The 21688-nt window shown below is 37.2% G+C and overlaps 2 protein-coding genes across 9 annotated transcripts in view; both read left to right on the forward strand.

The window, feature by feature from the left end:
• The window catches only part of Atpalpha (sodium/potassium-transporting ATPase subunit alpha), a 34101-nt gene extending 16726 nt beyond the window's left edge, over window positions 1–17375 (forward strand). For 2 of the 7 annotated variants that reach the window (XM_002055964.4, XM_015170532.3), the window contains 9 exons: window positions 1694–1780; window positions 3228–3359; window positions 3419–3685; window positions 3746–5527; window positions 5592–5807; window positions 6375–6469; window positions 14335–14509; window positions 14833–15065; window positions 15139–17375. In XM_002055964.4, coding sequence (XP_002056000.2) covers window positions 1694–1780; window positions 3228–3359; window positions 3419–3685; window positions 3746–5527; window positions 5592–5807; window positions 6375–6469; window positions 14335–14509; window positions 14833–15065; window positions 15139–15259 — 3108 coding nt within the window. In that variant the 3' untranslated portion in view covers window positions 15260–17375. Of the gene's footprint in view, window positions 1–76; window positions 186–1693; window positions 1781–3227; window positions 3360–3418; window positions 3686–3745; window positions 5528–5591; window positions 5808–5989; window positions 6085–6374; window positions 6470–8381; window positions 8477–11110; window positions 11206–14334; window positions 14510–14832; window positions 15066–15138 lie in introns of all 7 variants that reach the window. The other 5 variants (XM_015170533.3, XM_015170529.3, XM_015170534.3 and 2 more) reach the window with 5 other exon arrangements.
• A 475-nt stretch (window positions 17376–17850) lies between these two features.
• Calx (sodium/calcium exchanger 3) overlaps window positions 17851–21688 on the forward strand; it is a 52175-nt gene continuing 48337 nt past the window's right edge. Inside the window, exon 1 of one of the 2 annotated variants that reach the window (XM_032433893.2) lies at window positions 17851–17868. The gene's annotated coding sequence lies outside the window, so the exon portion shown is untranslated. Of the gene's footprint in view, window positions 17869–19588; window positions 20614–21688 lie in introns of those variants that run through there. The other variant, XM_032433890.2, reaches the window with a different exon arrangement.

The raw sequence follows: 21688 nt of genomic DNA on the forward strand, positions 1-21688 counted from the left end.
ATTATTTAGTGTAAGCTTATACTTAAGTTAAACTAACTAAACTAACATATTTGAATACCCTCCCCTTCTCATGCAGATTGTTTAGCATACGTTAATATCAGCATATATACATATAGAGCAACATCTGACAACTTGTGCAAATTATTCAGAGGCAAATCAATTCGACAGCTACAGTTATCAGATAAGTGCGTAAGCCAAACTGTTGAAAATATCCATCTTAAAGTATGCCCGTTCCGCTTGCAAAGATTTCCAGATTTATTTCATGCCCCACTTTGCAACTCGAAAACCCACTGAACCGACCCAAAAAAGAAAAAGAAAAACTCTTAATAAATAAATTATCAATTCCCAAACAAAGTGAACAATATTTGATTTTGTGCTCAACGGGCGTTGCCGGCGTCCCAAAGATCGCACGACAGGTTTGCTTAGATCGGCACAATGATCCCACGCCAACTTTATATATATATACATATATTTATTTACATGTGTATGTATTCATGCATACATATATACGCAAGAATTATCTTTATACATTTTGTAGCGCTCTCATTCGTTCCCGTTCACGCTCTCTGTTTGTTTAATTACTTGGCATGCTCTTCCATTTTGCACGAGTTCTCAAAAGATATATACATAGAAGAGATATATATTTGTTTTTTTTTTTTTGTGTTCTTATTATTATTATTTGTATACCCTTGTGTCACGAAATGCTCAAAGCCTTGAAGCAGACATCTACGTCCCCATAAAGCATATATATTCTTGATCTGCATCAACAGGCTAGTCGATGTCTGTCTGTCTGTTTCGATGGGAACTAGTCTTTCCGTTTAAGAGCTATATTGACGAATTGTATGCATAGACCAAGCTAACAATATCGGCCGCATAGGGACAATAGATCTTTTTCTTTCTCTCGAGACTCAAAACTAAACAATTACAGTCTTTGTCGGACTGTACTATATCTATCTATATGTATCTATAATGGGAGCATTTGCAGCAAATTAAGTATTTCATTTCGTAAATCTGTTATAAATGTCAGGCAGGGTATTAGTTCATTGGCAGGCCAAAGATAACTGTTTCAGATATTTTTACGCCGTGCTTCAGTTTCCACGATTCTCTATTTTTCTCTATGATTCATTTGGCCATTTGCTGATAAACATGCGGCTCCTCGATATGTGTTTCAAGTATTTCTATTTAAGCCCATTATTGACGTCAGAGTCGCCTTCGCATAAAGTAGAGTATAACATGTTGGTTGCAGACCACAAATCAATTTGCTTTCCAATTGCTTTCCAAGCGGCGGCACATGCGCTCTATAGTTGGCCCTCACCTTTCCATTATGCCCCTAGCTGTTCAACTCTCCATGATTCACAGTCCCCTCGAGTGTCCCCATGTGAGTCCTAAGTTGTTTTCCAGCATTCACAATCATTTGGCGCTGATTCATGCTAAGCCCCCATATATTTAAATATATATATGTATATGAATATTATATAATTGTATTATTAATCATGTTAAGTTTATATTATTTTTAAGCATTCTAAGATTCATTTATACCCTGCATATTATCATAGTATTATCCATATACGTTCCTAGTTTATGCATTTGATTGTTGTACGTTTTCGTTTTGCCATTGTGTTTGTTACGTTTTGATTTGTATTTCTTCCCGCTCTCATCATCAATCAACATCATCAATCAAATCCAATATCAGTCGCAGCTTGAGAGAGCGGACTCCTATCGAGTCGCCACGGTTATTGCAACCGATGACGACAATCGCACAGCCGATGGCCACTTCAAGGTAAATTGTTGTTGTTTCTCCCTCTTCATACATCCATACTCATTTATACTCATATCTGAATACATGTGAATACGTTTGATGTATACAAAACACAAAAAAAAACTTATATACTCAACGAATTTGTTTATGCTTTTCATTTTATTTGATTTTGCTTCTTTTCTTCTGCGCTAATTTAACTTTATCGTGGCTTTTTTTCTGTACTGTACTAAACATTTTTCTCATCTCTCAATTTCCGTTTTTCAATTACATTTATTATTCATGTATTTATTTATTTTTACGTATTTTGGGCATGCTTCCAATATTATTTGCCGCTTGACATTTGAAAGAAATCATCGAAAGATCGCCAGATTAAATATAGCACACAAATTTCAATATAAGTATTAAGAGCAAATATGGACTATATGTATTTATATGCTATAGTAGAGGCAGTTACTTAGTAACCAGCACTAGGACCTGTGATTATTTGTTAGATTGTAAATCAAAAAGTTTACTTTTTATAATAATTAAAATGTAGCATTCACAGAATTTACAACCTGTTGAACTTATTGAGCTTGTAATTGAAACTAGTTTAAACCAGTTTCGGGCTTTTCTAAATAATGTTTAAATATTTGCACTTGTGACGTCACACAAAGCTAAATATAAAAAAAAGTGTATTATTTGTTTTTTTGCCAGAGACTAGCGACCAGACTAGACGACAGCTGGGCGTATCTATATGCAGATATCTAGTATACAATTATTTATAATTATTTTCAAGAGTATTCAAAAGAGTGCCTTGAGGTCAATGTGCATGGCATATAAGTGTAGGATTCGAGCCATATATTAGTGAAACATTCGTGGTTTATAGCTTAATTCGCATGAATTTTCCCAATTCAGTTAGTAGCTAGTACTATTTCGCCACCGTCTTAATTAGTTTGAGGCATTTCCATTTTATTTTTATGTTTATTTTTTCTTTTTTATTCATTTTACGTGACATTCACATTTGGCGCGTTTTGCGCGAGACTATAAACGCATGCATTTAGTTTAGATTAGAGCACGGCAAAACAAAATATTCTCACGCTCGCTGCCCATTGGCAATTACGAGCATTTAGACAAAATCACCAAACACCCTCCGAAATACCATGGATTCTTCCCCATATAGAAAACTAACTGAACGGGGTAAGTTGGAAGCGTGCGGCAACAAAAATATCACTAGCTGATATACTCTCTTCTGTAAAACACTTACAAAACTGGTTAATGGTCTATATAATATACACTCTTAAAAAACAGCACTCTATAACATCAGCCTGTATAGAGTTATACGCGGTTCCTAACACAGCGGTTAATGGCATGAAGTAAATCGATTTTTGTGTCGGCTTTTTGGGTTACTTTCTGCAATCACTTCCTTGCTCTAAATGCTCAAAACTAACTTATATGTTTTCTTCTCTTAAATCTCATGAAATGCGCACAGTCAAGACGCAAGATGCCGGCCAAAGCAGCAAAGAAGGAGAACTTAGATGATCTCAAACAGGAGTTGGATATTGATCATCATAAGATCTCTCCTGAGGAAATGTATCAGCGTTTTCAGACACATCCCGAAAATGTAAGTAAAAACCGAGATACTCCGTTATCTATAATCGCTTGAATTGCTTTTTCACCCAGGGTCTGAGTCATGCCAAGGCTAAGGAGAATCTGGAACGTGATGGTCCGAATGCGCTCACACCGCCCAAGCAAACGCCCGAATGGGTAAAGTTCTGCAAGAATCTGTTTGGCGGCTTTGCCATGTTGCTGTGGATCGGTGCTATTCTTTGCTTTGTGGCCTATTCGATTCAGGCCACCACCAGCGAGGAGCCGTCCGATGATAACTTGTATCTGGGTATTGTACTTTCCGCTGTCGTCATTGTGACAGGCATTTTCTCATACTATCAGGTAAGCCTGGATTCTCTATCAGCTTTCGGCTTGATTTATTTAACGTTTGGCCTCTTCCAGGAATCGAAAAGTTCCAAGATTATGGAATCGTTCAAGAACATGGTGCCCCAATTTGCCACGGTTATACGCGAGGGCGAGAAACTAACGCTGCGCGCCGAGGATCTCGTCCTGGGCGATGTGGTTGAGGTTAAGTTCGGTGATCGCATACCCGCCGATATTCGTATCATTGAGGCGCGCAATTTTAAGGTGGATAACTCATCGCTGACTGGTGAATCGGAGCCGCAGTCGCGTGGCTCTGAGTTTACACACGAGAATCCCTTGGAGACCAAAAATTTGGCCTTCTTCTCAACCAACGCTGTGGAGGGCACTGCCAAGGGTGTGGTCATCAGCTGCGGCGATCACACTGTCATGGGTCGCATTGCTGGCTTGGCCTCCGGTCTGGATACCGGCGAGACACCCATTGCCAAGGAAATTCATCATTTCATTCATTTGATTACCGGCGTCGCTGTGTTCCTTGGTGTTACCTTCTTTGTGATTGCCTTTATTTTGGGCTACCACTGGCTGGATGCTGTCATCTTCCTTATCGGCATCATTGTCGCCAACGTCCCCGAGGGTCTGCTGGCCACTGTCACCGTGTGCCTGACCCTGACTGCCAAGCGTATGGCATCGAAGAATTGTTTGGTGAAGAACTTGGAGGCCGTCGAAACCCTTGGCTCCACCTCGACCATCTGCTCCGATAAGACCGGCACCCTCACCCAGAACCGCATGACAGTTGCCCATATGTGGTTCGATAACCAGATCATTGAGGCCGATACCACTGAGGATCAGTCGGGTGTTCAATACGATAGAACTAGCCCTGGATTCAAGGCGCTCTCTCGCATTGCCACTCTCTGTAATCGTGCCGAGTTCAAAGGTGGCCAGGATGGTGTACCAATTCTCAAGAAGGAGGTCAGCGGCGATGCCTCTGAGGCGGCGCTGCTCAAATGTATGGAACTGGCCCTGGGCGATGTGATGAACATTCGCAAGCGCAATCGCAAGATTGCCGAGGTGCCATTTAATTCGACCAACAAGTACCAGGTGTCTATACACGAAAACGAGGATCCCAACGATCCACGCCATCTGCTGGTTATGAAGGGTGCTCCCGAACGTATTCTCGAACGCTGCTCGACCATATTCATCAACGGCAAGGAGAAGGTGCTCGACGAAGAGATGAAGGAGGCATTCAATAATGCCTACATGGAGCTCGGTGGACTTGGTGAGCGTGTGCTTGGCTTCTGTGATTTCATGCTGCCCTCCGACAAGTATCCAACCGGATTCAAGTACAACACCGATGAAATTAACTTCCCTATTGATAATCTGCGTTTTGTTGGCCTCATGTCCATGATTGATCCCCCACGTGCCGCTGTGCCTGATGCCGTTGCCAAGTGCCGTTCGGCTGGTATCAAAGTCATCATGGTTACCGGCGATCATCCAATTACTGCCAAAGCTATTGCCAAATCCGTGGGCATCATCTCCGAGGGCAACGAGACCATTGAGGATATTGCCCAGCGCCTTAACATACCCGTCTCAGAGGTTAATCCACGTGAAGCCAAGGCCGCCGTCGTCCACGGCGCCGAGTTGCGTGATGTATCCGATGAACAGCTGGATGAAATTCTGCGCTATCACACTGAGATTGTCTTTGCCCGTACCTCACCACAGCAGAAGCTCATCATTGTCGAGGGTTGCCAGCGCATGGGCGCCATTGTGGCTGTCACTGGTGACGGTGTCAACGATTCGCCTGCCCTGAAAAAGGCTGACATTGGTGTTGCCATGGGTATTGCCGGCTCCGATGTGTCCAAGCAGGTGCGTCCTTACATGATTCTTTGTTTGCTCATCCTTATTAATTTCTATTTCGACTGGTTTGCAGGCTGCTGACATGATCTTGTTGGATGATAACTTTGCCTCTATTGTTACTGGTGTCGAGGAGGGTCGTTTGATCTTTGACAATTTAAAGAAGTCCATCGCCTACACGCTGACCTCCAACATACCCGAAATCTCACCTTTCTTGGCCTTCATTCTGTGCGATATACCACTGCCACTGGGCACAGTTACAATTCTGTGCATCGATTTGGGTACTGACATGGTAAGTTTGGCCTCCGTTTAATTGTAACCCAATAACTAATCTTAATATTATGTGCCTAAGTGTCTGAGCAAGTTAAATGTAAATTATTAAATTCCCCAAGTCAAGTCAGGTAGCTTCTTAAGTATAACCCATTTATAAAATGTATTGTAAATTGTAAACATTGTGCTGCCTGCCTTGGGCAGATACCAGCTATATCGCTGGCCTACGAGGGACCCGAAGCGGATATTATGAAGCGGCGTCCACGCAATCCCGATGTCGATAATCTAGTCAACGAGAGGTAAACAGCGCACAAGTACGCTGTAATTTACAATTAGGCTTGCCACAGCTGGTTGCAAGCCAGCATATTTATCGCCCAGTTTTAGGCTAAACTCTTGTAGCTTAAGTATGCGTTTAGTATGTATATAATGAAACTCTCTTAATTCTATTTCCAAATCGATTGAGCAATTCCAACACTCACACACACACACGCACACCCGCAGACAAATGTGCTCTGTAGATGTGTCCTCATTGTAAACTGAATTGTAAAACGTTTTGCTAATATTACCAACTGAAATAATCCACAACCAGGTGCCAGCCATATCATTGGCCTACGAACATGCCGAAGCCGATATAATGAAGCGTCCGCCACGTGACCCATTCAACGATAAATTAGTGAACTCAAGGTGCCAATCAAGTCAATTTCTACCTCACACACACACACACACTCACACACAATCACACACATGTGCACACTTAATGAAAAATATACTAAACAAATCGCGCAGCATCGTAAACTATAACAAATCGATGTCTGTGTATGTGGCTGGATTGTAATTAGCATTAACGTTAAAAAATAACTAAACAAAAAATACCCAAGAAAACTTGCAGCGCAAAGACAACTAACTAACAAGTCGTTCCATAATTTTTATGGTTTACTAAAACTAACTCTTAAGATTATCATTTACAAAGTTTAACAATAATCTATATACATAACAAGAAAAGAAAAACATTTCAGTATCATTTTTGTAACATACCCGTTTAACTCGTTAAATTGAGCCATTTAAATCATTATCATCTGCATAGTTATCATTCTCACTAGATCGTACAGAACTAGTCCATTGCCATACAGTTAACCACCAGGCTAATCGAACAGTTCTGGCTACCCCCCCCTAACCCCACTCTATCATGCATTCCTGCATCAAGCGTTCTGTACATTTGACACTTTTTAACACACTTTTTATTTGACAATAGTCTTGTAGTTGTTTCCATTCATTTTGGCTTGCGATGTAAGGGAGACATTTTTGACTTTCTAAAGTATATATATATATATATATATACGAATGTAACAGGAAAAAGAAAGCATCTGCGACTGTCTGTCCGTCCGTCCGTATGTACGCGTCTAGCTCAGAAGCTATAAGAGCTAATGCCAAGGCAGCACAAGTTTGTTTCTGATAATCGATGAAAATCGATATCTAAATTCTGTTCTTTGAGCAAATCATTCACGTTTTAATAGTTGGTCAGCAAATTTCACGTGTAGCTTATAATCTTATGAAAATCTGACTTCTATATGAAGAAGTTGCAGATATTCGTCGGCAAATGATTCTTTCTAAGATAAACTTTTCCATTTTGCGTAGTATCATGGTCAAGCTCAGCAATTACAAGCTTTACAAGTCTCCTTGTATAACACACACAAGGCTATTTTATTTTCGGCGTGCTGAAAATACCCCTTTTCTCTTGTCTTATGTTTGATTCGTGTAACAAAATTGGCCCAAACACACATGCACATACACCACCACATTCTGCCTATGTGTAAATTGAGTACAGTTAAAAAAAAAAATATTAATAAAGTTCGCCTCTACTCTAACGCTCTAAATGTTAATTGGTGTGCGTTGTAACTGTCTGTTTTTTTATTTTATTTAAAACACAGTTCAATTTCATTTTTTATTTAATTTTCTATAGCCTCTTTTCACGCCCCTTATTATACATATATATTTTGCTGAGTTAACCAAAAATTTAACATTTGCAAAACAACTTGTTTCACGTACATATTTGACATTAACATCTATTGATTGGCATTAATTCTTGTTTTTCAGCAATTATCAAAATTAACTGCACACAAAATTAGTAGCAAATACTTAGTACACCAAAGCTTAGACTAACTAAAAATAACTAAAAAAAAAAAAGAGAAAAGGAAGTTCTTGAAATTTACAAATAATGCGATTGCTCTTAATTTCAAATTTTCTAATTACTTTCTATTGTTTGTAAGTCTTAAGTTATTTAAGTTTGCCACACAAAGCTACTCACCAAACTGCTCGAATATCCCGACTAGAACTATACTCATCCAACAGTTGTCTTAAGTTAGCTTTAAGATCCGAAGCTTAGTCTGTAAGTGGTCGAAGGTTTTACGGTTCCCCTTCCCCTAGCATTTCCACGGATTTCTTATCGTTTACTCAATGGAGATAGGGATTGAAAGGAGAAGAGAGTGGGGAAGCGCCCGCGTTGAAAAACTTAATTTTCCATAATTTATCATATTTATTTTTAATTTACTTTTTATTCCAATACCCGGGTTTTTTTACACTGCGCTCGCACGTTTAGGTGCCAGCCATTTCCTTAGCCTATGAGACGGCTGAATCCGATATTATGAAACGCCAGCCCAGGAATCCCTTTCAAGATAAGCTGGTCAACGAAAGGTAAAGATTTTCTTTGTGCTGCCCAACAACAACAACAACTACTACAACAACAAACAACAAAATCAAACATGAAAAGCAAAAAAAAAAAAAAAAATACACTTAACATACTAAAAAGAAAAAGAGAAAAAATGTTAAAAGTAAAAGTGAGCTGCGAATGAACCAGATACAAATTTTATTTTATTTTTTTTTTTTTTGTCAACAATTTCTTCTAATGCAACCATATTTTTCTCTTCTCGCAAATTCCAAATTTGTATTTGAAAATTTCCAAAAAAAAAAAAAAAAAAAAATAATAACTTTTTCGGTCTAGCTAAATTTGAAAGCAAAGTACGCTGTCTATATTCAAAAATCTTGCTACGAACTACTTTTGTCTACTTAACTAAGAACTACAAACTTTTTCCCAATATGCTTCACATCAAGTTTTTTTCTAGCCTCAAATTACTTTTACTCTTTTCTGTTCCTTTTTTTTATTTTAGTAGCCTCCTTTTTTTTGTTTCTTAATTTCTCTATTCTATCTGAAATATTGTTTTACTTTTTATTAATTTATGTTAAATGTCTAGCAGAATTCTTTAAATTTTTGTTACATGTTTTATGTTCTTCCATGTTTTTTCCTTTTCTTTCTCTTGAGTATCTTCAAGTTGAAGCTAGTTAAATGTTGAAAGTTGAATAACGTAAATGTTGAATATTTTTTTAGACTTTCATTTATATTTGTCTATATATTTTCTATAGTATACGATTTGCTATAGCCCAACTTCCAATACGGTTCAAATCATGTATTCATTTCGATTCCAAAGCACTTCAAGAGACATACTTTAACTTCGAAAACTTTTGCTCCATAGCAAGGCTATAGATCCCAAGTACAAAATCAATTTTTCTCTTCAACATTTTGTTTAGCCATTTTGAATTTTTAACCTTGTTTCTTAAAGTAATTTGCGCTTTTCTTATGATATTATTATGCCATAATATATTACTATATACAACTTAACTTTTATGCGCTTACTCGTATTCCCATATATATGTATACCCATATATCTATACAATAGCTACAGATTAATTATATAATTTCACTTGATTTTCTTAAAATCTGAAATTTATTAAAAATGAAAATGTGTATCTCAGAGTCCCAAACGAAACACAAAGAAAAACTATTAAAATTCGTATTCGGGTGTTAAACATATATGTATAAATCAGATCGATTTCTCCTTGAATTATGCACCGCACTCGGAATATATCAAGAAAATGCGCCACCAATTTTCGTATATCGAACCACTTTTGCTCTATGCCTCATTCACTTGAAACATCAACTCGATTTTGGAGTGCTCTTCTGCTTCCTTTTAGTCTCTATTGATATCTTGCTTAAACATATATATTTATAAATCTATAATCTGCTGTCGGTGCTCCGAAACTACTTTCTACTGCCCTTTGAAATCTTTGCTTGTCACACTAATGTTTTATTTTTCGAAACCATAAATCGCCTCTTGACTAAAGACTACTTTTGTGTGTCAGATGAAATCAACTTTATTCGAGATTTATTTATTTTTTTGCTTGTCTTGGAAGGTAAGTCTACGTTGTTTCGCCTATCGCCCATACAACTGAAAGTTGTTATTCTGGAACTCAACACAGAGAACGTTATTTACTTAGTTTAAAGATTAAATTATGCTAGTGCAGTTTTAACTATAAAAGAAACTAGTCTTAAAGTTATGTAACTTTTTTTCTTACTACTACTGTAAATCGAATTTAATGCGTTCCCAGCAGTAGTTAAATATCTTGTCATAACTCTTCATATACCTTATCATCCAGCAACATCTATCACATGGTCAGTCACTCCTGAAGATTATGTAATCTCTTGATCAATCCAGTTCAATCAATCAATCAATCGCACACACAAACTTCAACAATCATGAAACTTTCTTTTGGTTTGTAGTTTACCAAAACACGTCAATTACTAGCCACAGAATGGCGCAAGTTTTTCCTAGTCTTAACTACATATCCTTACTTATATAAACAAATCAAATTTAGTGCAAGTTAAGCTCTAAGCGAACTCTATATATACATATCTCTATAAATATACCAAATCCAAAGTAACCCACTCTTGTAACTTCATAACGAAATGATGTTTTGTTACTCGGTGGCTCGACTTTGCTGCCCAGTGTAGTTTTAGCTTCAAAAGTACGCAGAAGCTAAACACGATTACAGTAAACACTTGCAAAAATACCAAAATAATACAGAAAATACAAACTTGACTTTATATACAACAAAAACCAATTGCAACTGACCCTTTCTCTATCTAAGTACTCTTAACTCTTACTCTTAACTAAATTATACAACAACTATTTTAGCGCATATAAATCTACATATATTAATATATTAATATTTTTAGTATATAACAAAAATTTATTATATACTTAATAATGCCAGCAAAAGATTAAGCGTCAACTTTAACCAGTTTTTTCCTTTTCGTATTTTTCCCTCCACCAATTTTTTTCCAACAATTTTTATTATGCCTTTCTTTTGATTAAACTAACAATAACAAAAAATTGCCGATACTTGCAAATTGCACCAAATGAACAAATCAATAAAAACTTGCGCAAAAAAAACTGAAAAATACCAAAAAAAAAACTCAAATAATACCGCAAGATACCGGCCATTTCACTCGCTTACGAGCAAGCCGAGAGCGATATTATGAAGCGTCAACCGAGAGATCCATACCGTGACAACTTGGTCAACCGCAGGTCAGGACAAATCTATTACGATAAGGATAAAAACAAAAAAGAAAAACAAAAAATAAAACATTTAAGAATTGTTTACTTTTAGTTGTTTAGTTATAAAAACTAGAAAATGAACAAACATGCAACCATTTCTTTATTTCCCATTTACAATTTGACATTCGACCTTTGTTTGAGTTGTGTGTGTTTTGTGTCGCGTTACCCCCGTTACCCCCAGCCGCCCCCCCTTTTATTCCAACATATTTCGCTCAATTTGGCAAGCCACAAAATTGTGAAAAAAAAAACACACACGAAATTTTAGTACAATCCAAAAAAAATAAAACAGAATTAAACTTATCTTCGGATTGCCGAAGCTTAAATACCCTTGCAGCTATATAGCTGATGTGCATTTTTGTAAATTCTGTAAATTCTTAATATGTATACTGTAAGATATATGTGCTCGGAAGTTAATAAGATCTTCTCAAGAGTCATTGCGATATCTTTCGATGAGACAAACCAATCTTTGGTTGAACTCTATCATGATATAATGGTCCGATATAAGTTTTGGTTTCAATGTTGCTCTTTAATTAGTAAACTTAGATTCTTATGCCTAAACTCGATTTTCGAGCGATACTTTCTTTGTCCGCTAAAGCTATAGTATTGCGATCCGGCCAACTTCAATATGTGCACTGTCTATAGCAGAAACGTAGATCTTTGACTAATTGCGCCCAGTTAACGCTTTAAGGACGCGTTTGTTGAACTGCTCAAGTATATATATTTATATACTTTTATATCAGGCTCATAGAATGAATGGGGTTTGCCTCTGCAAGGGTATTAAAGAACAAAATACGTTTGTTTGTTTGCCGATGCATTTGTTTTGTGTTTGTTTCGTTTGGGTTTGTTTTTCCAACTCCTTCTCAAACAATCAAAGATTTTCATGGTTTGCCCAATTTGATTTGCGTATCTATCACATATTTATAATTTATTTACTGTTATTCGAGCTCTCAATGTGGAATGTAAAGAAGAAAACATTTTTCATTGATATTTTCACTAAAAGATCGTTTGTGTTTGCAAAATTCTAAAATACAAACTAACCTTTATATTTCCTATATTACAACTATGACCGTTATTATTGTTTATTGTCAAAAGTTATTCAATTATGTGTTAAATGTTTTCGACCTATAAACAAATTCAATGTGCATTCAAATGTTTGTGTGTTAGTCGCACAATCTAAACTTAAAATACGTATTACCAAAACGGTTATTTTTTTGTTGTTATGAAGAAACGCTTCTAGAACCTGTTCTGGGACATGCTGCGCATAACTAGCCAAAGCGAAAAACAAAACACACTCTCTCTCACACACACACACACACACACACACACACACACTGACAACAAACAAGAAGAGACTAAACTTAGTTAAATCTAGTTAACAAACAAACAGACAACAAAGCGAAGCTTACTGCTGTTACTTTTAGCCCAGTTTAGTGCGTTATTTAGTAGTTGGATTGTTTCCAGTCAATAAGCAAAAAAAAAAAAACTAAATATATAATGCTTCTGTTGTGTTCTACTTAGATGATATACTCACACACACACACACACACACACACACACATATGTATTCACTATATAGTCAATATATCAAAGTTTAAAGCAAGTCTGGTGCCGCAATGTCGCAGTAAGTCTCTATGTGGGCTCGGTTCTTAACAACAACAACAACAACAACAACAAGAACAGAAATGGATTTTCTTTTTAATTATCTATACGATATTATTTTAAGTCTATGTCTTTGATTTGTTTCCTATTATGTTTATATGTAAGTTTTTCTATATGTATGTTTATATGTTTCTAAGTTGAATTCCTTCAAAACTTCTTTAAGCGTAAGTAAATGGAAGAAACAAAAGAAAAACAGTTTTCTATAGCTGCATTTGACTGAACTACTTTGTGTGCTTTTAGTTTTGAAACAGCTCGCACTGCACGTTTTATACTAGCCTATCAAATACTCTATAATATGTGTGTATATACATTGTTTATGTCTTAGCTGCATGTTTTTAATACGCTGTCCAATCCAATCCCAACAAAATAAAACTAACCAACTGAACTTTGCTTTTCACAACAAATACAAAGAAAACGATTCTTTGCGCTCTCACGCTTACATTAAACGCGCTTTATTTAAAATATAATAAACACAAAGAAAAAAAGAATTTGCCTTAAACACAATCCACGCTATATTCTGTAAAGTCTAACACCTCTCAAAAAAAAAAGTCATACTAAAAATAATAAAACATTCATTTGCCAAAAAAAAAATAAACAAATTAATCTATCGAAGAGCTTAAAGGTAAAGCGGCATTTGTTACAGTTACTAACTTTTAATAAAAAGATATATTTAATATTATAAAAATCATTTCATATTATATATAATATAATATGAGCACTGCACGATACGCTGCAGCTGGTATTGTTCAGGGTTTTTCTCCTATTTTCTTAAGCAAACTACGAAAAAAAGGAACTTGTTCACGACTCGATCCTTCTCTTTCCCGCTATTAAAATTTAATGCAAATTTATTTCTCATTTATGCAGTAAATGAAACTAACTATAAAGTTAGTGCACTTCAAAAAATATTTTTTTTTATTAATTTTCCCATTTAATGTTGTTTAAATTTGGCTTAAAACAATATTTGAATAGTTGAGAATATTCTAGCAAAATTGAAATTTAAAGGAAATTATGTAACATAACTTATAAACTATTGTATTGTTGCTACTGAAAGGGTTCATGTAATCTGAGTTGAGGTTTGAGCCGTGAATCGAACCAGCAACCCTTTTTTTTTGGTTTGCAGCCTTGCTTTAAAACTTTACGTTTTGCTTTAATTTCTATCCAAATGTTTGTATTACGCAAACCCTTTGCTTTATTTCGATTTAAATTTAGTTTTTGTTTTTGAAAACAAAAACCTTGAGCAACTGCATCAAAACAATGCCCAATCTTTAATGCTCCACAAGACTTGTCTTGCGTCCGAAATACAATTAAAAAAAAAAATAAAAAATAACATCAACAAATGCCACACAAAATATAAAAAAAAATTGTTGCCCGAGCTGCTTTTTAACTTCTTTTTGTTTGCCTTTCATTTTATTTTGGCCATTTACAAACGGCTTGAAACAGATTGATTTCCATGGCCTATGGACAAATTGGCATGATCCAAGCCGCCGCCGGTTTCTTTGTGTACTTTGTGATTATGGCTGAGAACGGTTTCCTGCCCATGAAACTGTTTGGCATACGTAAGATGTGGGACTCCAAGGCTGTTAACGATCTAACTGATTCGTATGGTCAGGAATGGGTGAGTGTCAAAACCTATATTCCATTAAATTATCTACAAATATAATCACTGTCTGTGGAGAGTAGCTCTTCTATGAGCACAGTTAATGTTCGAGTACAAAAACCAAAATAAAATTGACTCTGGCATGCATGCGCTACTTTTTTCGTTGCTTGACACTTGCAAATTCTCAACAAGTTTAAGGTTCGAAAAGGGAACAAGGCGTATTCGATAGCAAAGTCTGCTAATCTTAATCTTAAAACCGCGACATTGACCTCTATTCGTACAGCTTAATCTAAGTAATCATATCGTATATATACTAATTAGGCTTTTCGTTTTTCTCCTAGACCTATCGCGACCGCAAGACCTTGGAATACACCTGCCACACTGCCTTCTTCATATCGATTGTGGTCGTGCAGTGGGCCGATTTGATCATTTGCAAGACGCGTCGTAACTCCATTTTCCATCAGGGCATGCGCAACTGGGCCTTGAACTTTGGCCTCGTTTTCGAAACGGTGCTGGCTGCCTTCCTTTCATACTGCCCCGGCATGGATAAGGGTCTGCGCATGTACCCACTGAAGTGAGTTGTATTATGACATTTTGCATTGAATATATCAAATTTTAACTCGTTCTTTGTTTTCGGTCTTACACAGACTCGTCTGGTGGTTCCCAGCCATTCCATTTATGTTGGCCATCTTTGTGTATGATGAGACGCGTCGCTTCTACTTGCGTCGCAATCCTGGCGGCTGGTTGGAGCAGGAGACATACTATTAAACAGCTACACACACATGCACACACAACCAACACACATCTACACCCACACAACACAAATAACCGCAACCAGCAAAGGCAACAAATAGTAATTGTTTATTTAACACAAAGCCACTCACAACCGCAAGTGCAACCACAGCGAACACACTATTCTGTGTGGCAACAACAACAACTACAGCAACAACAGCAACAAATAACAACAACAAAAACAGCTATAGCATAAAACATATTTGAATATGTTTTAAATTTTAATTTAATTATTTAAAGTAAAAAATAAAAACAAACAAAAATGCAAGCGATAATTATTTTAAACGTTTAAGTAAATTTAAATTATAAATTAAAGCTATAAATAAGATTTAAATAAAAATAAAGTAAAAACTTCAAGAAAAACGAAAAAAAAAAACAAAACAAAACCAATTTTCGACAACAACAAACCCACAAACAATAAACTAACAAACAAGTTTTTAGTAAAATTATTTAACAAAAAACATAAACAACAATATTTAATAACAGATGCTATACAAAGAAAATATATAGAAAACGAAAAAGCGCCAAGAAACAAAAGCAAAGCTAAGCGCAACTAACATAATTAATACACACACACACACACACTCCACACACACACACCACACACATACACAACGCATGAAGAGACAAATTATATAAGAAGTTTAGAGAAATTAATAAAATAAAATTTAAACAAAGAAAAAAAAAAACGAAAATTTTGACAGAAAACAAAAAACTAAAAAGCAAAAACAAATGAATAAATTAGCGTAGTTACAAAATAAGCTGAGAAGATGCAAAAGATAAAACAACAACAAAGTACATTTCGAGCAAATTTGTGGGGCAAAATGCATAAATGAAATTAAATAATAAAGAGGCAAACGCAATTAATATAATTGTTTATATATATACACATATATTATATGGAAACAAAACAAATTTGATTATATAAATGGAGCTATATACAATACTTACAACAACAACAACAACAACAACAAACGAAACCTACCAAACTGGCGGCATAGAGCCAAACGGACCGGCAACAGCAGCATACCCCATGCCCGGGCAGCGTATGCCCCGCCGGAGCTGTCGGTCAGCAAGAGAGCAAGAGCCGGAAAATAAAAACAATTTGTTATATGACGAGTAAATGTTTATAAAAGCCATATAAAAAATATACAAATTTAATACTTATGCTTTGTGTGCATTTTAAGCCCAAGATAAATAAAAAACACAAATCTCAAACATAAACATATAAGCCACGCCCACGCCCACAAATTGAATGTTTGCAACGTTTTACACGGCACAGCCTAAACAAAATGGCGGCATGCCCAAGGCAGTAGCTAAAAGTATTGTTTGTTTTTTTTTTTAACTTACGCTTTACACACACACACAAAACTGTGACTGAAAAGGTAAAAAACAAAAGACTCACAATTTGCGTTTGACTAATTGAAAATGTTGTGAAAATGTGACAAGCATGCGCAATAAGTCAATCGATCAGTCAGTCAGTCGTTCAGTCAGTCACACCCACCCACACACACACATACACACACACACACACACACACCCAATTGCAGAGACAAAAATGCGCTGCTGCTTTTCAACTAGTTTCTGATTTGTTAAATTTACATTTTATGATTTAAAGTCGATTTATTTTGTTTAACGATCATTGAAATAAATGATACATTAGTGGATTGCATTATGGCATGTTAGTTATGACAAACAAAAGAATATTATTATTAGTTGTTAACAAATTATATTGATTAATAATAATAATAATAATAATAATGATGATGACAATGGATATTGTTGTTGATGTGAACATAAAACCAAACTAAAACGAAGCGAAACGCGATGATAAATCCATTTCAATTCATAATGTGAACAACAAATATTTATAGCGAAAGCAAAACAATTCTATAAAAACTTCGAACGAGAACTTGGAACAGAATAACTGTCAAGAAACGAGCAGAAATGGTATAAAATTTGCATACGATATAATATATTACAACAACAACTAAAACAGAAAACAAAAAAAAAAATCCCAAAACAAACAAAAACATGAGAGTAAACATTTTTAATTTTTTGTTCTTTCGCCCTCCGCTGTAAATGTATTTGTAGATTTAAACAATGATTAAAATAAAAAACTACATAAATAAAACTTAAAAAAAAAAAAACAAAATAATTGTGGGTTTTCAATTATATTAGATAATTTTGTTGGAACGAACTTTATGTGTCTTGTCTTGTCTCTCTCTCTTTCTCTCTCTGCAATTTAAGTTCTACTTTGGATCCCGTTCAACTTAAGAGCGTTCATTGATTGCATGAACGAAATAATCAATCGAAATGTCCACTGCGTTCTTACCTATTGGTTGTAACTCATATGCTACCGTTATCTGAGCATGCTGTGAGCGCAGCAGTTGCGATAGTTGTGCGCTCTCAGTTGTGCTTGTATTAGTCTGAATGCCGGCTTAGCGTGGGCGCGAACTTAACGAAACTATTTAGTCTGTGCGCGTCCGTACCGTTGATCGGTTGCAGCCTCTACGCGTTTGTATTCAATTGTGTTCTCATAGTGAAAGAGCGAAGGAGATTATTATGAAGCTATTCTTAAACAGGTAATCGTGCTTCTGCTTATACATATATATATATACATATATTTTTACCCAAATTGAGTGGAATCTCTCCAACCCTTCCCTACCTCTCGGATGAATTCCACCTGTTCGTCTGTAAAAGGCAAAAGCTTATCAGCATTAGCCCAATTAAATCTCATATAGATATCTTAGCCAAACTTTGAATTTACGACTAAAGAAGATATGGGCATATAATAAAGCAATCAGAGATAAAATTGGAAGGAAGTGCTAACAGTTTTTGCATGGAAGCACTTCTAGGTGCTTCCTAGGGTATTTAATGTGCGGCGCCACGGCGATGACCATTATTTCCTCTCCCTTTTCACGTTATTGTTGCTCCTTTTTTCCAGCTGCAAAAGGTCTCCACAAGGGGTCGCTGCGTTTGTGTCTTATTAATTTCCGTTTTGCTTATTTATTTTGATGATGTTCTGCGGGGTGCTTTGTGGATTCGACTGGGCGCCAGTGCGTCAGCACAAAAAGTCAACGCAGCGGCGGAGACACCTTTAAAAAATTGCAGGTGTGTTGTCATTAATAGGCATCAACAGCTGTGATAAATTAAGCTGAGCAGAGAGAAACTGCAATAGGTTTATTTTGATAAATTACAGCTGTCATTCTTCAATTAGTCATAGATCAAGATGTGAGTTAAATATCGTAAAACTGACTATATTTTATCTATTCCGTATAGAGCTAATTACCTTTTTAAGCAAATAAATATTTAGTACAGGCGGATTTTTTCCTAATCTTTATGATATTGTTAATATAGACTGGTTTTGTTCGCTTGAAAAAATAAGTTATCCATACAAAAACTAATCTTTTGAACTGGTCCGATTCTTTAGAGTGAGAAACTTATTTGCGTACAAAGAGACAGCTGATAGTCAACCAAATCTTTGATCCCCATTTTTACCAAGGAGGCATGGATGTTCCAAACAGGGCGAAACACCCATCAGATGAATTTTGACAAAGATCTTTAAATATGTTTCTTTTCGCTGAAAAACTAACTCATTAGTTCTTATGTAGAGTTTTAAAAATAAGTTTGAAGCAAATCGGGCGCAACTTAAAACTTCGACGAGAAAATCTTTGTATCGCATTTCTATAGAAGACGTTTGGATTCTACAAAAACTGAGAAACACGTCTCAAATGGTACATGTCCATGTTAAATGGCGATTCGCCTATGCTGCAGTGGTGTAGGGCACACGCGAATTACAAAAAGGAACAAGACCTCTTTTCCAATAGACTTAACACGGGCGTCAAAAACTTGCGCGCTTGCTTGTCTAAGAAGAGGGGGGCAGGCGCTGGGCTGCTTGAAACCAAGCCAAGTCCCCCATCCCGCTCAACCACCCAACATACAATGCGCCTGAGACTGCTGCATTGAGAGTGCAAAAGATAGGTACCGAGAGAGACAGAGACAGAGATATAGAGAGTGAGAGGCAAATAGAGCGAGAGAGAGAGAGAGGGAGAACGCAGCAGTGCTGTTATCGCTGCGCGTGTTCCATTGCCAAAACGTTTCTTATCCTGTGCGCCGTTTTGGTTTGTTATCTATGGCCGCGTTTCATGCTCTCATGCGTCCCCATTCGTTGTGACACGAAGTCGTTTTCGTCTTCGGCTTCAGCACTCGGCCAGTGGGTTATTCGGCCTAAGCTTTCGGTCAGCGACAGCGACGGCGACAGCGAACGCGACAGTCTTTCATTATCCGGTGCACGAGCGTGTCTCATTTTCGCTTGCTACGCAACGAACTACGCAGCCCAAAATAACAACAACAATTAAAACGAAAACAACAACAACAACAACAAATGAAAAGCCGTTAGTTGCGCTCCTACTATTTTTAGTGCCGAACGTTGCGAGCGTTTTACTATTTTTACTACAAACGAAAAGACACACACACACACACACACAGAGGCACAGACAAGTGCACTATGCATACATTTAGAAGCACAACAACAATAGCAAAGTGAACACAGATAAAACGAAATTTGTATTTGGTGTAATTGAAAATTAATATCCAAAAAATACTTGGTTAAGTGTTAGGGCGTATTTGTGTGAGTGTGCGGCACAAGCAATGCGTGCGACAACAGCGACAACAAAAACAACAACTGCAAAAGCGGGCAACCAGAACTAGGCTAAAAAGCCGTTGCATACTTTTGGGCGCACACACACACTCACAGCTGAAGCGAGAAGGAGAGAGAGAGAGAGAGAGCGAGTGAGATTTACACTGCATGGACCAGTCGCTGCGGCTGCGGTGGGGCTCACAGGTCGCCGACATTTGAACCTGCTGACCGGCAGGCCATTTGCGCACTGTTGTTGTTCTTCTACTGTTCACAATATATATTTTCGCTGTTTTTGGCAAACGTGAGATGAAAAATGTGAGATATAACACGCCAGCAACAGCAACAAACAAGTGTAACAACTGCAACAAGAAGACAGACAGACGTGCAAAATAAAAGAGTTCAGCTCGCTTTCAGTTCGGTGGTGCACAGTGGTTCAGTGGTGCAGTTCAACAGCCCCCGGGCGCAGCAGCAAAAACAACAACATTTTTTTGGCCGCTGCCGAAGCTGCAGCTGGTCTCGTACCCAGCTTCGTGTGTGCGTGTGTGTGTGTGTATCCTGCAGCAGCAGCAACCGCAGCAGCAGCAGCAGCAGCAGCAGCAGCGAAATTTGTGTCAGCAGCAGCAGCAGCAACAACAGCAGCATCAACTTCTGCAGCAGGCCGTGTGGCGCCGCCAATGCTCACTAGCCGGTAATTTATGCAACTATCTATGCAGGCAGCGTCTGCTTGCCGCAGCTACTTGCAACTGTCCGCGGCGCCTTTTACAGAAGCAGCTGAAAAGCACATTACGCATACGCCAGGGCTTACCTTAACAATGCTGCGGCCCCTTTTGAGCCGCTTGCTAGCGCGTGACAGTTGCTAGTTTGTTGCTGGTATACCCTGTACTGATGGTCAATGCTTAAAAGGGGGCTTAAGTTAATTAATTTTTATCGCTTTAAAGTAGATTACAATAACTATAGGCACCAAATTGGGTTTATACCATATCAAAGAGTATATTCCCCTAAAATTGTAGAGAACTTATATCACCTTTGGCTTTGGTATATACACAAAATTGTATGACACATATAATACCTGGTATATATTAATTTAATTGGAAAATAAGCATCGAAGTTATTTAAGAATGCACTTCCAATAAAGTATATAGGCCAGTCGGACAGTCTCAGCAAAAGCACGCTTTCTTGTTTTTAGTTATTATTGTTTTATTTTCCTGCTGTGTTTTGCTATCGATTAAGCTTAGTCGCTGTCTCTAGCACGCTTTTGTCTTGTCTGGCGCTTTGCCTTTTTTTTTTTGTATTTGAGTTTGTTGCGCGCCTCTGAATGCAGCACGCACCACATTGTCTACGCCTGGCCTTTGTGGCACCTAATTGTATTCGCACACACACACAGTCAGAACTTTAGCGCAGTTTGCAACACAAAGAAGTTGCAAAAGCCAGGAGAACAGCAGGCGCAAGGCCCAGCTGGTCGCCACTTGAGTTCCGCTTGGCTTTTTGCGTTTCCGGCATGTCGCACGCTTTTCATTGTTGTTCAATTTTTCTCGCTGCCTTCCGACCTGCCCCCTTGCCACCTTTTCTCAACCCATTTTGTCAATGCAAATACGTACATCAGTCAAATTGTTTGTCGTTTCGTTTGTCATTCAGTTAGCTACATTTAGCTACACTTTGGCCCATCTACTACATGCACTGAGCGAAAAAATCTGCTAAGAAATTTATCAAACTTGGTGAAATATTAATTTTTATATATAATTACATAATCAAGGCTGTAAACG

Source organism: Drosophila virilis, chromosome 2, assembly GCF_030788295.1.
Source record: "Drosophila virilis strain 15010-1051.87 chromosome 2, Dvir_AGI_RSII-ME, whole genome shotgun sequence".
Classification (NCBI taxonomy): domain Eukaryota; kingdom Metazoa; phylum Arthropoda; class Insecta; order Diptera; family Drosophilidae; genus Drosophila; species Drosophila virilis.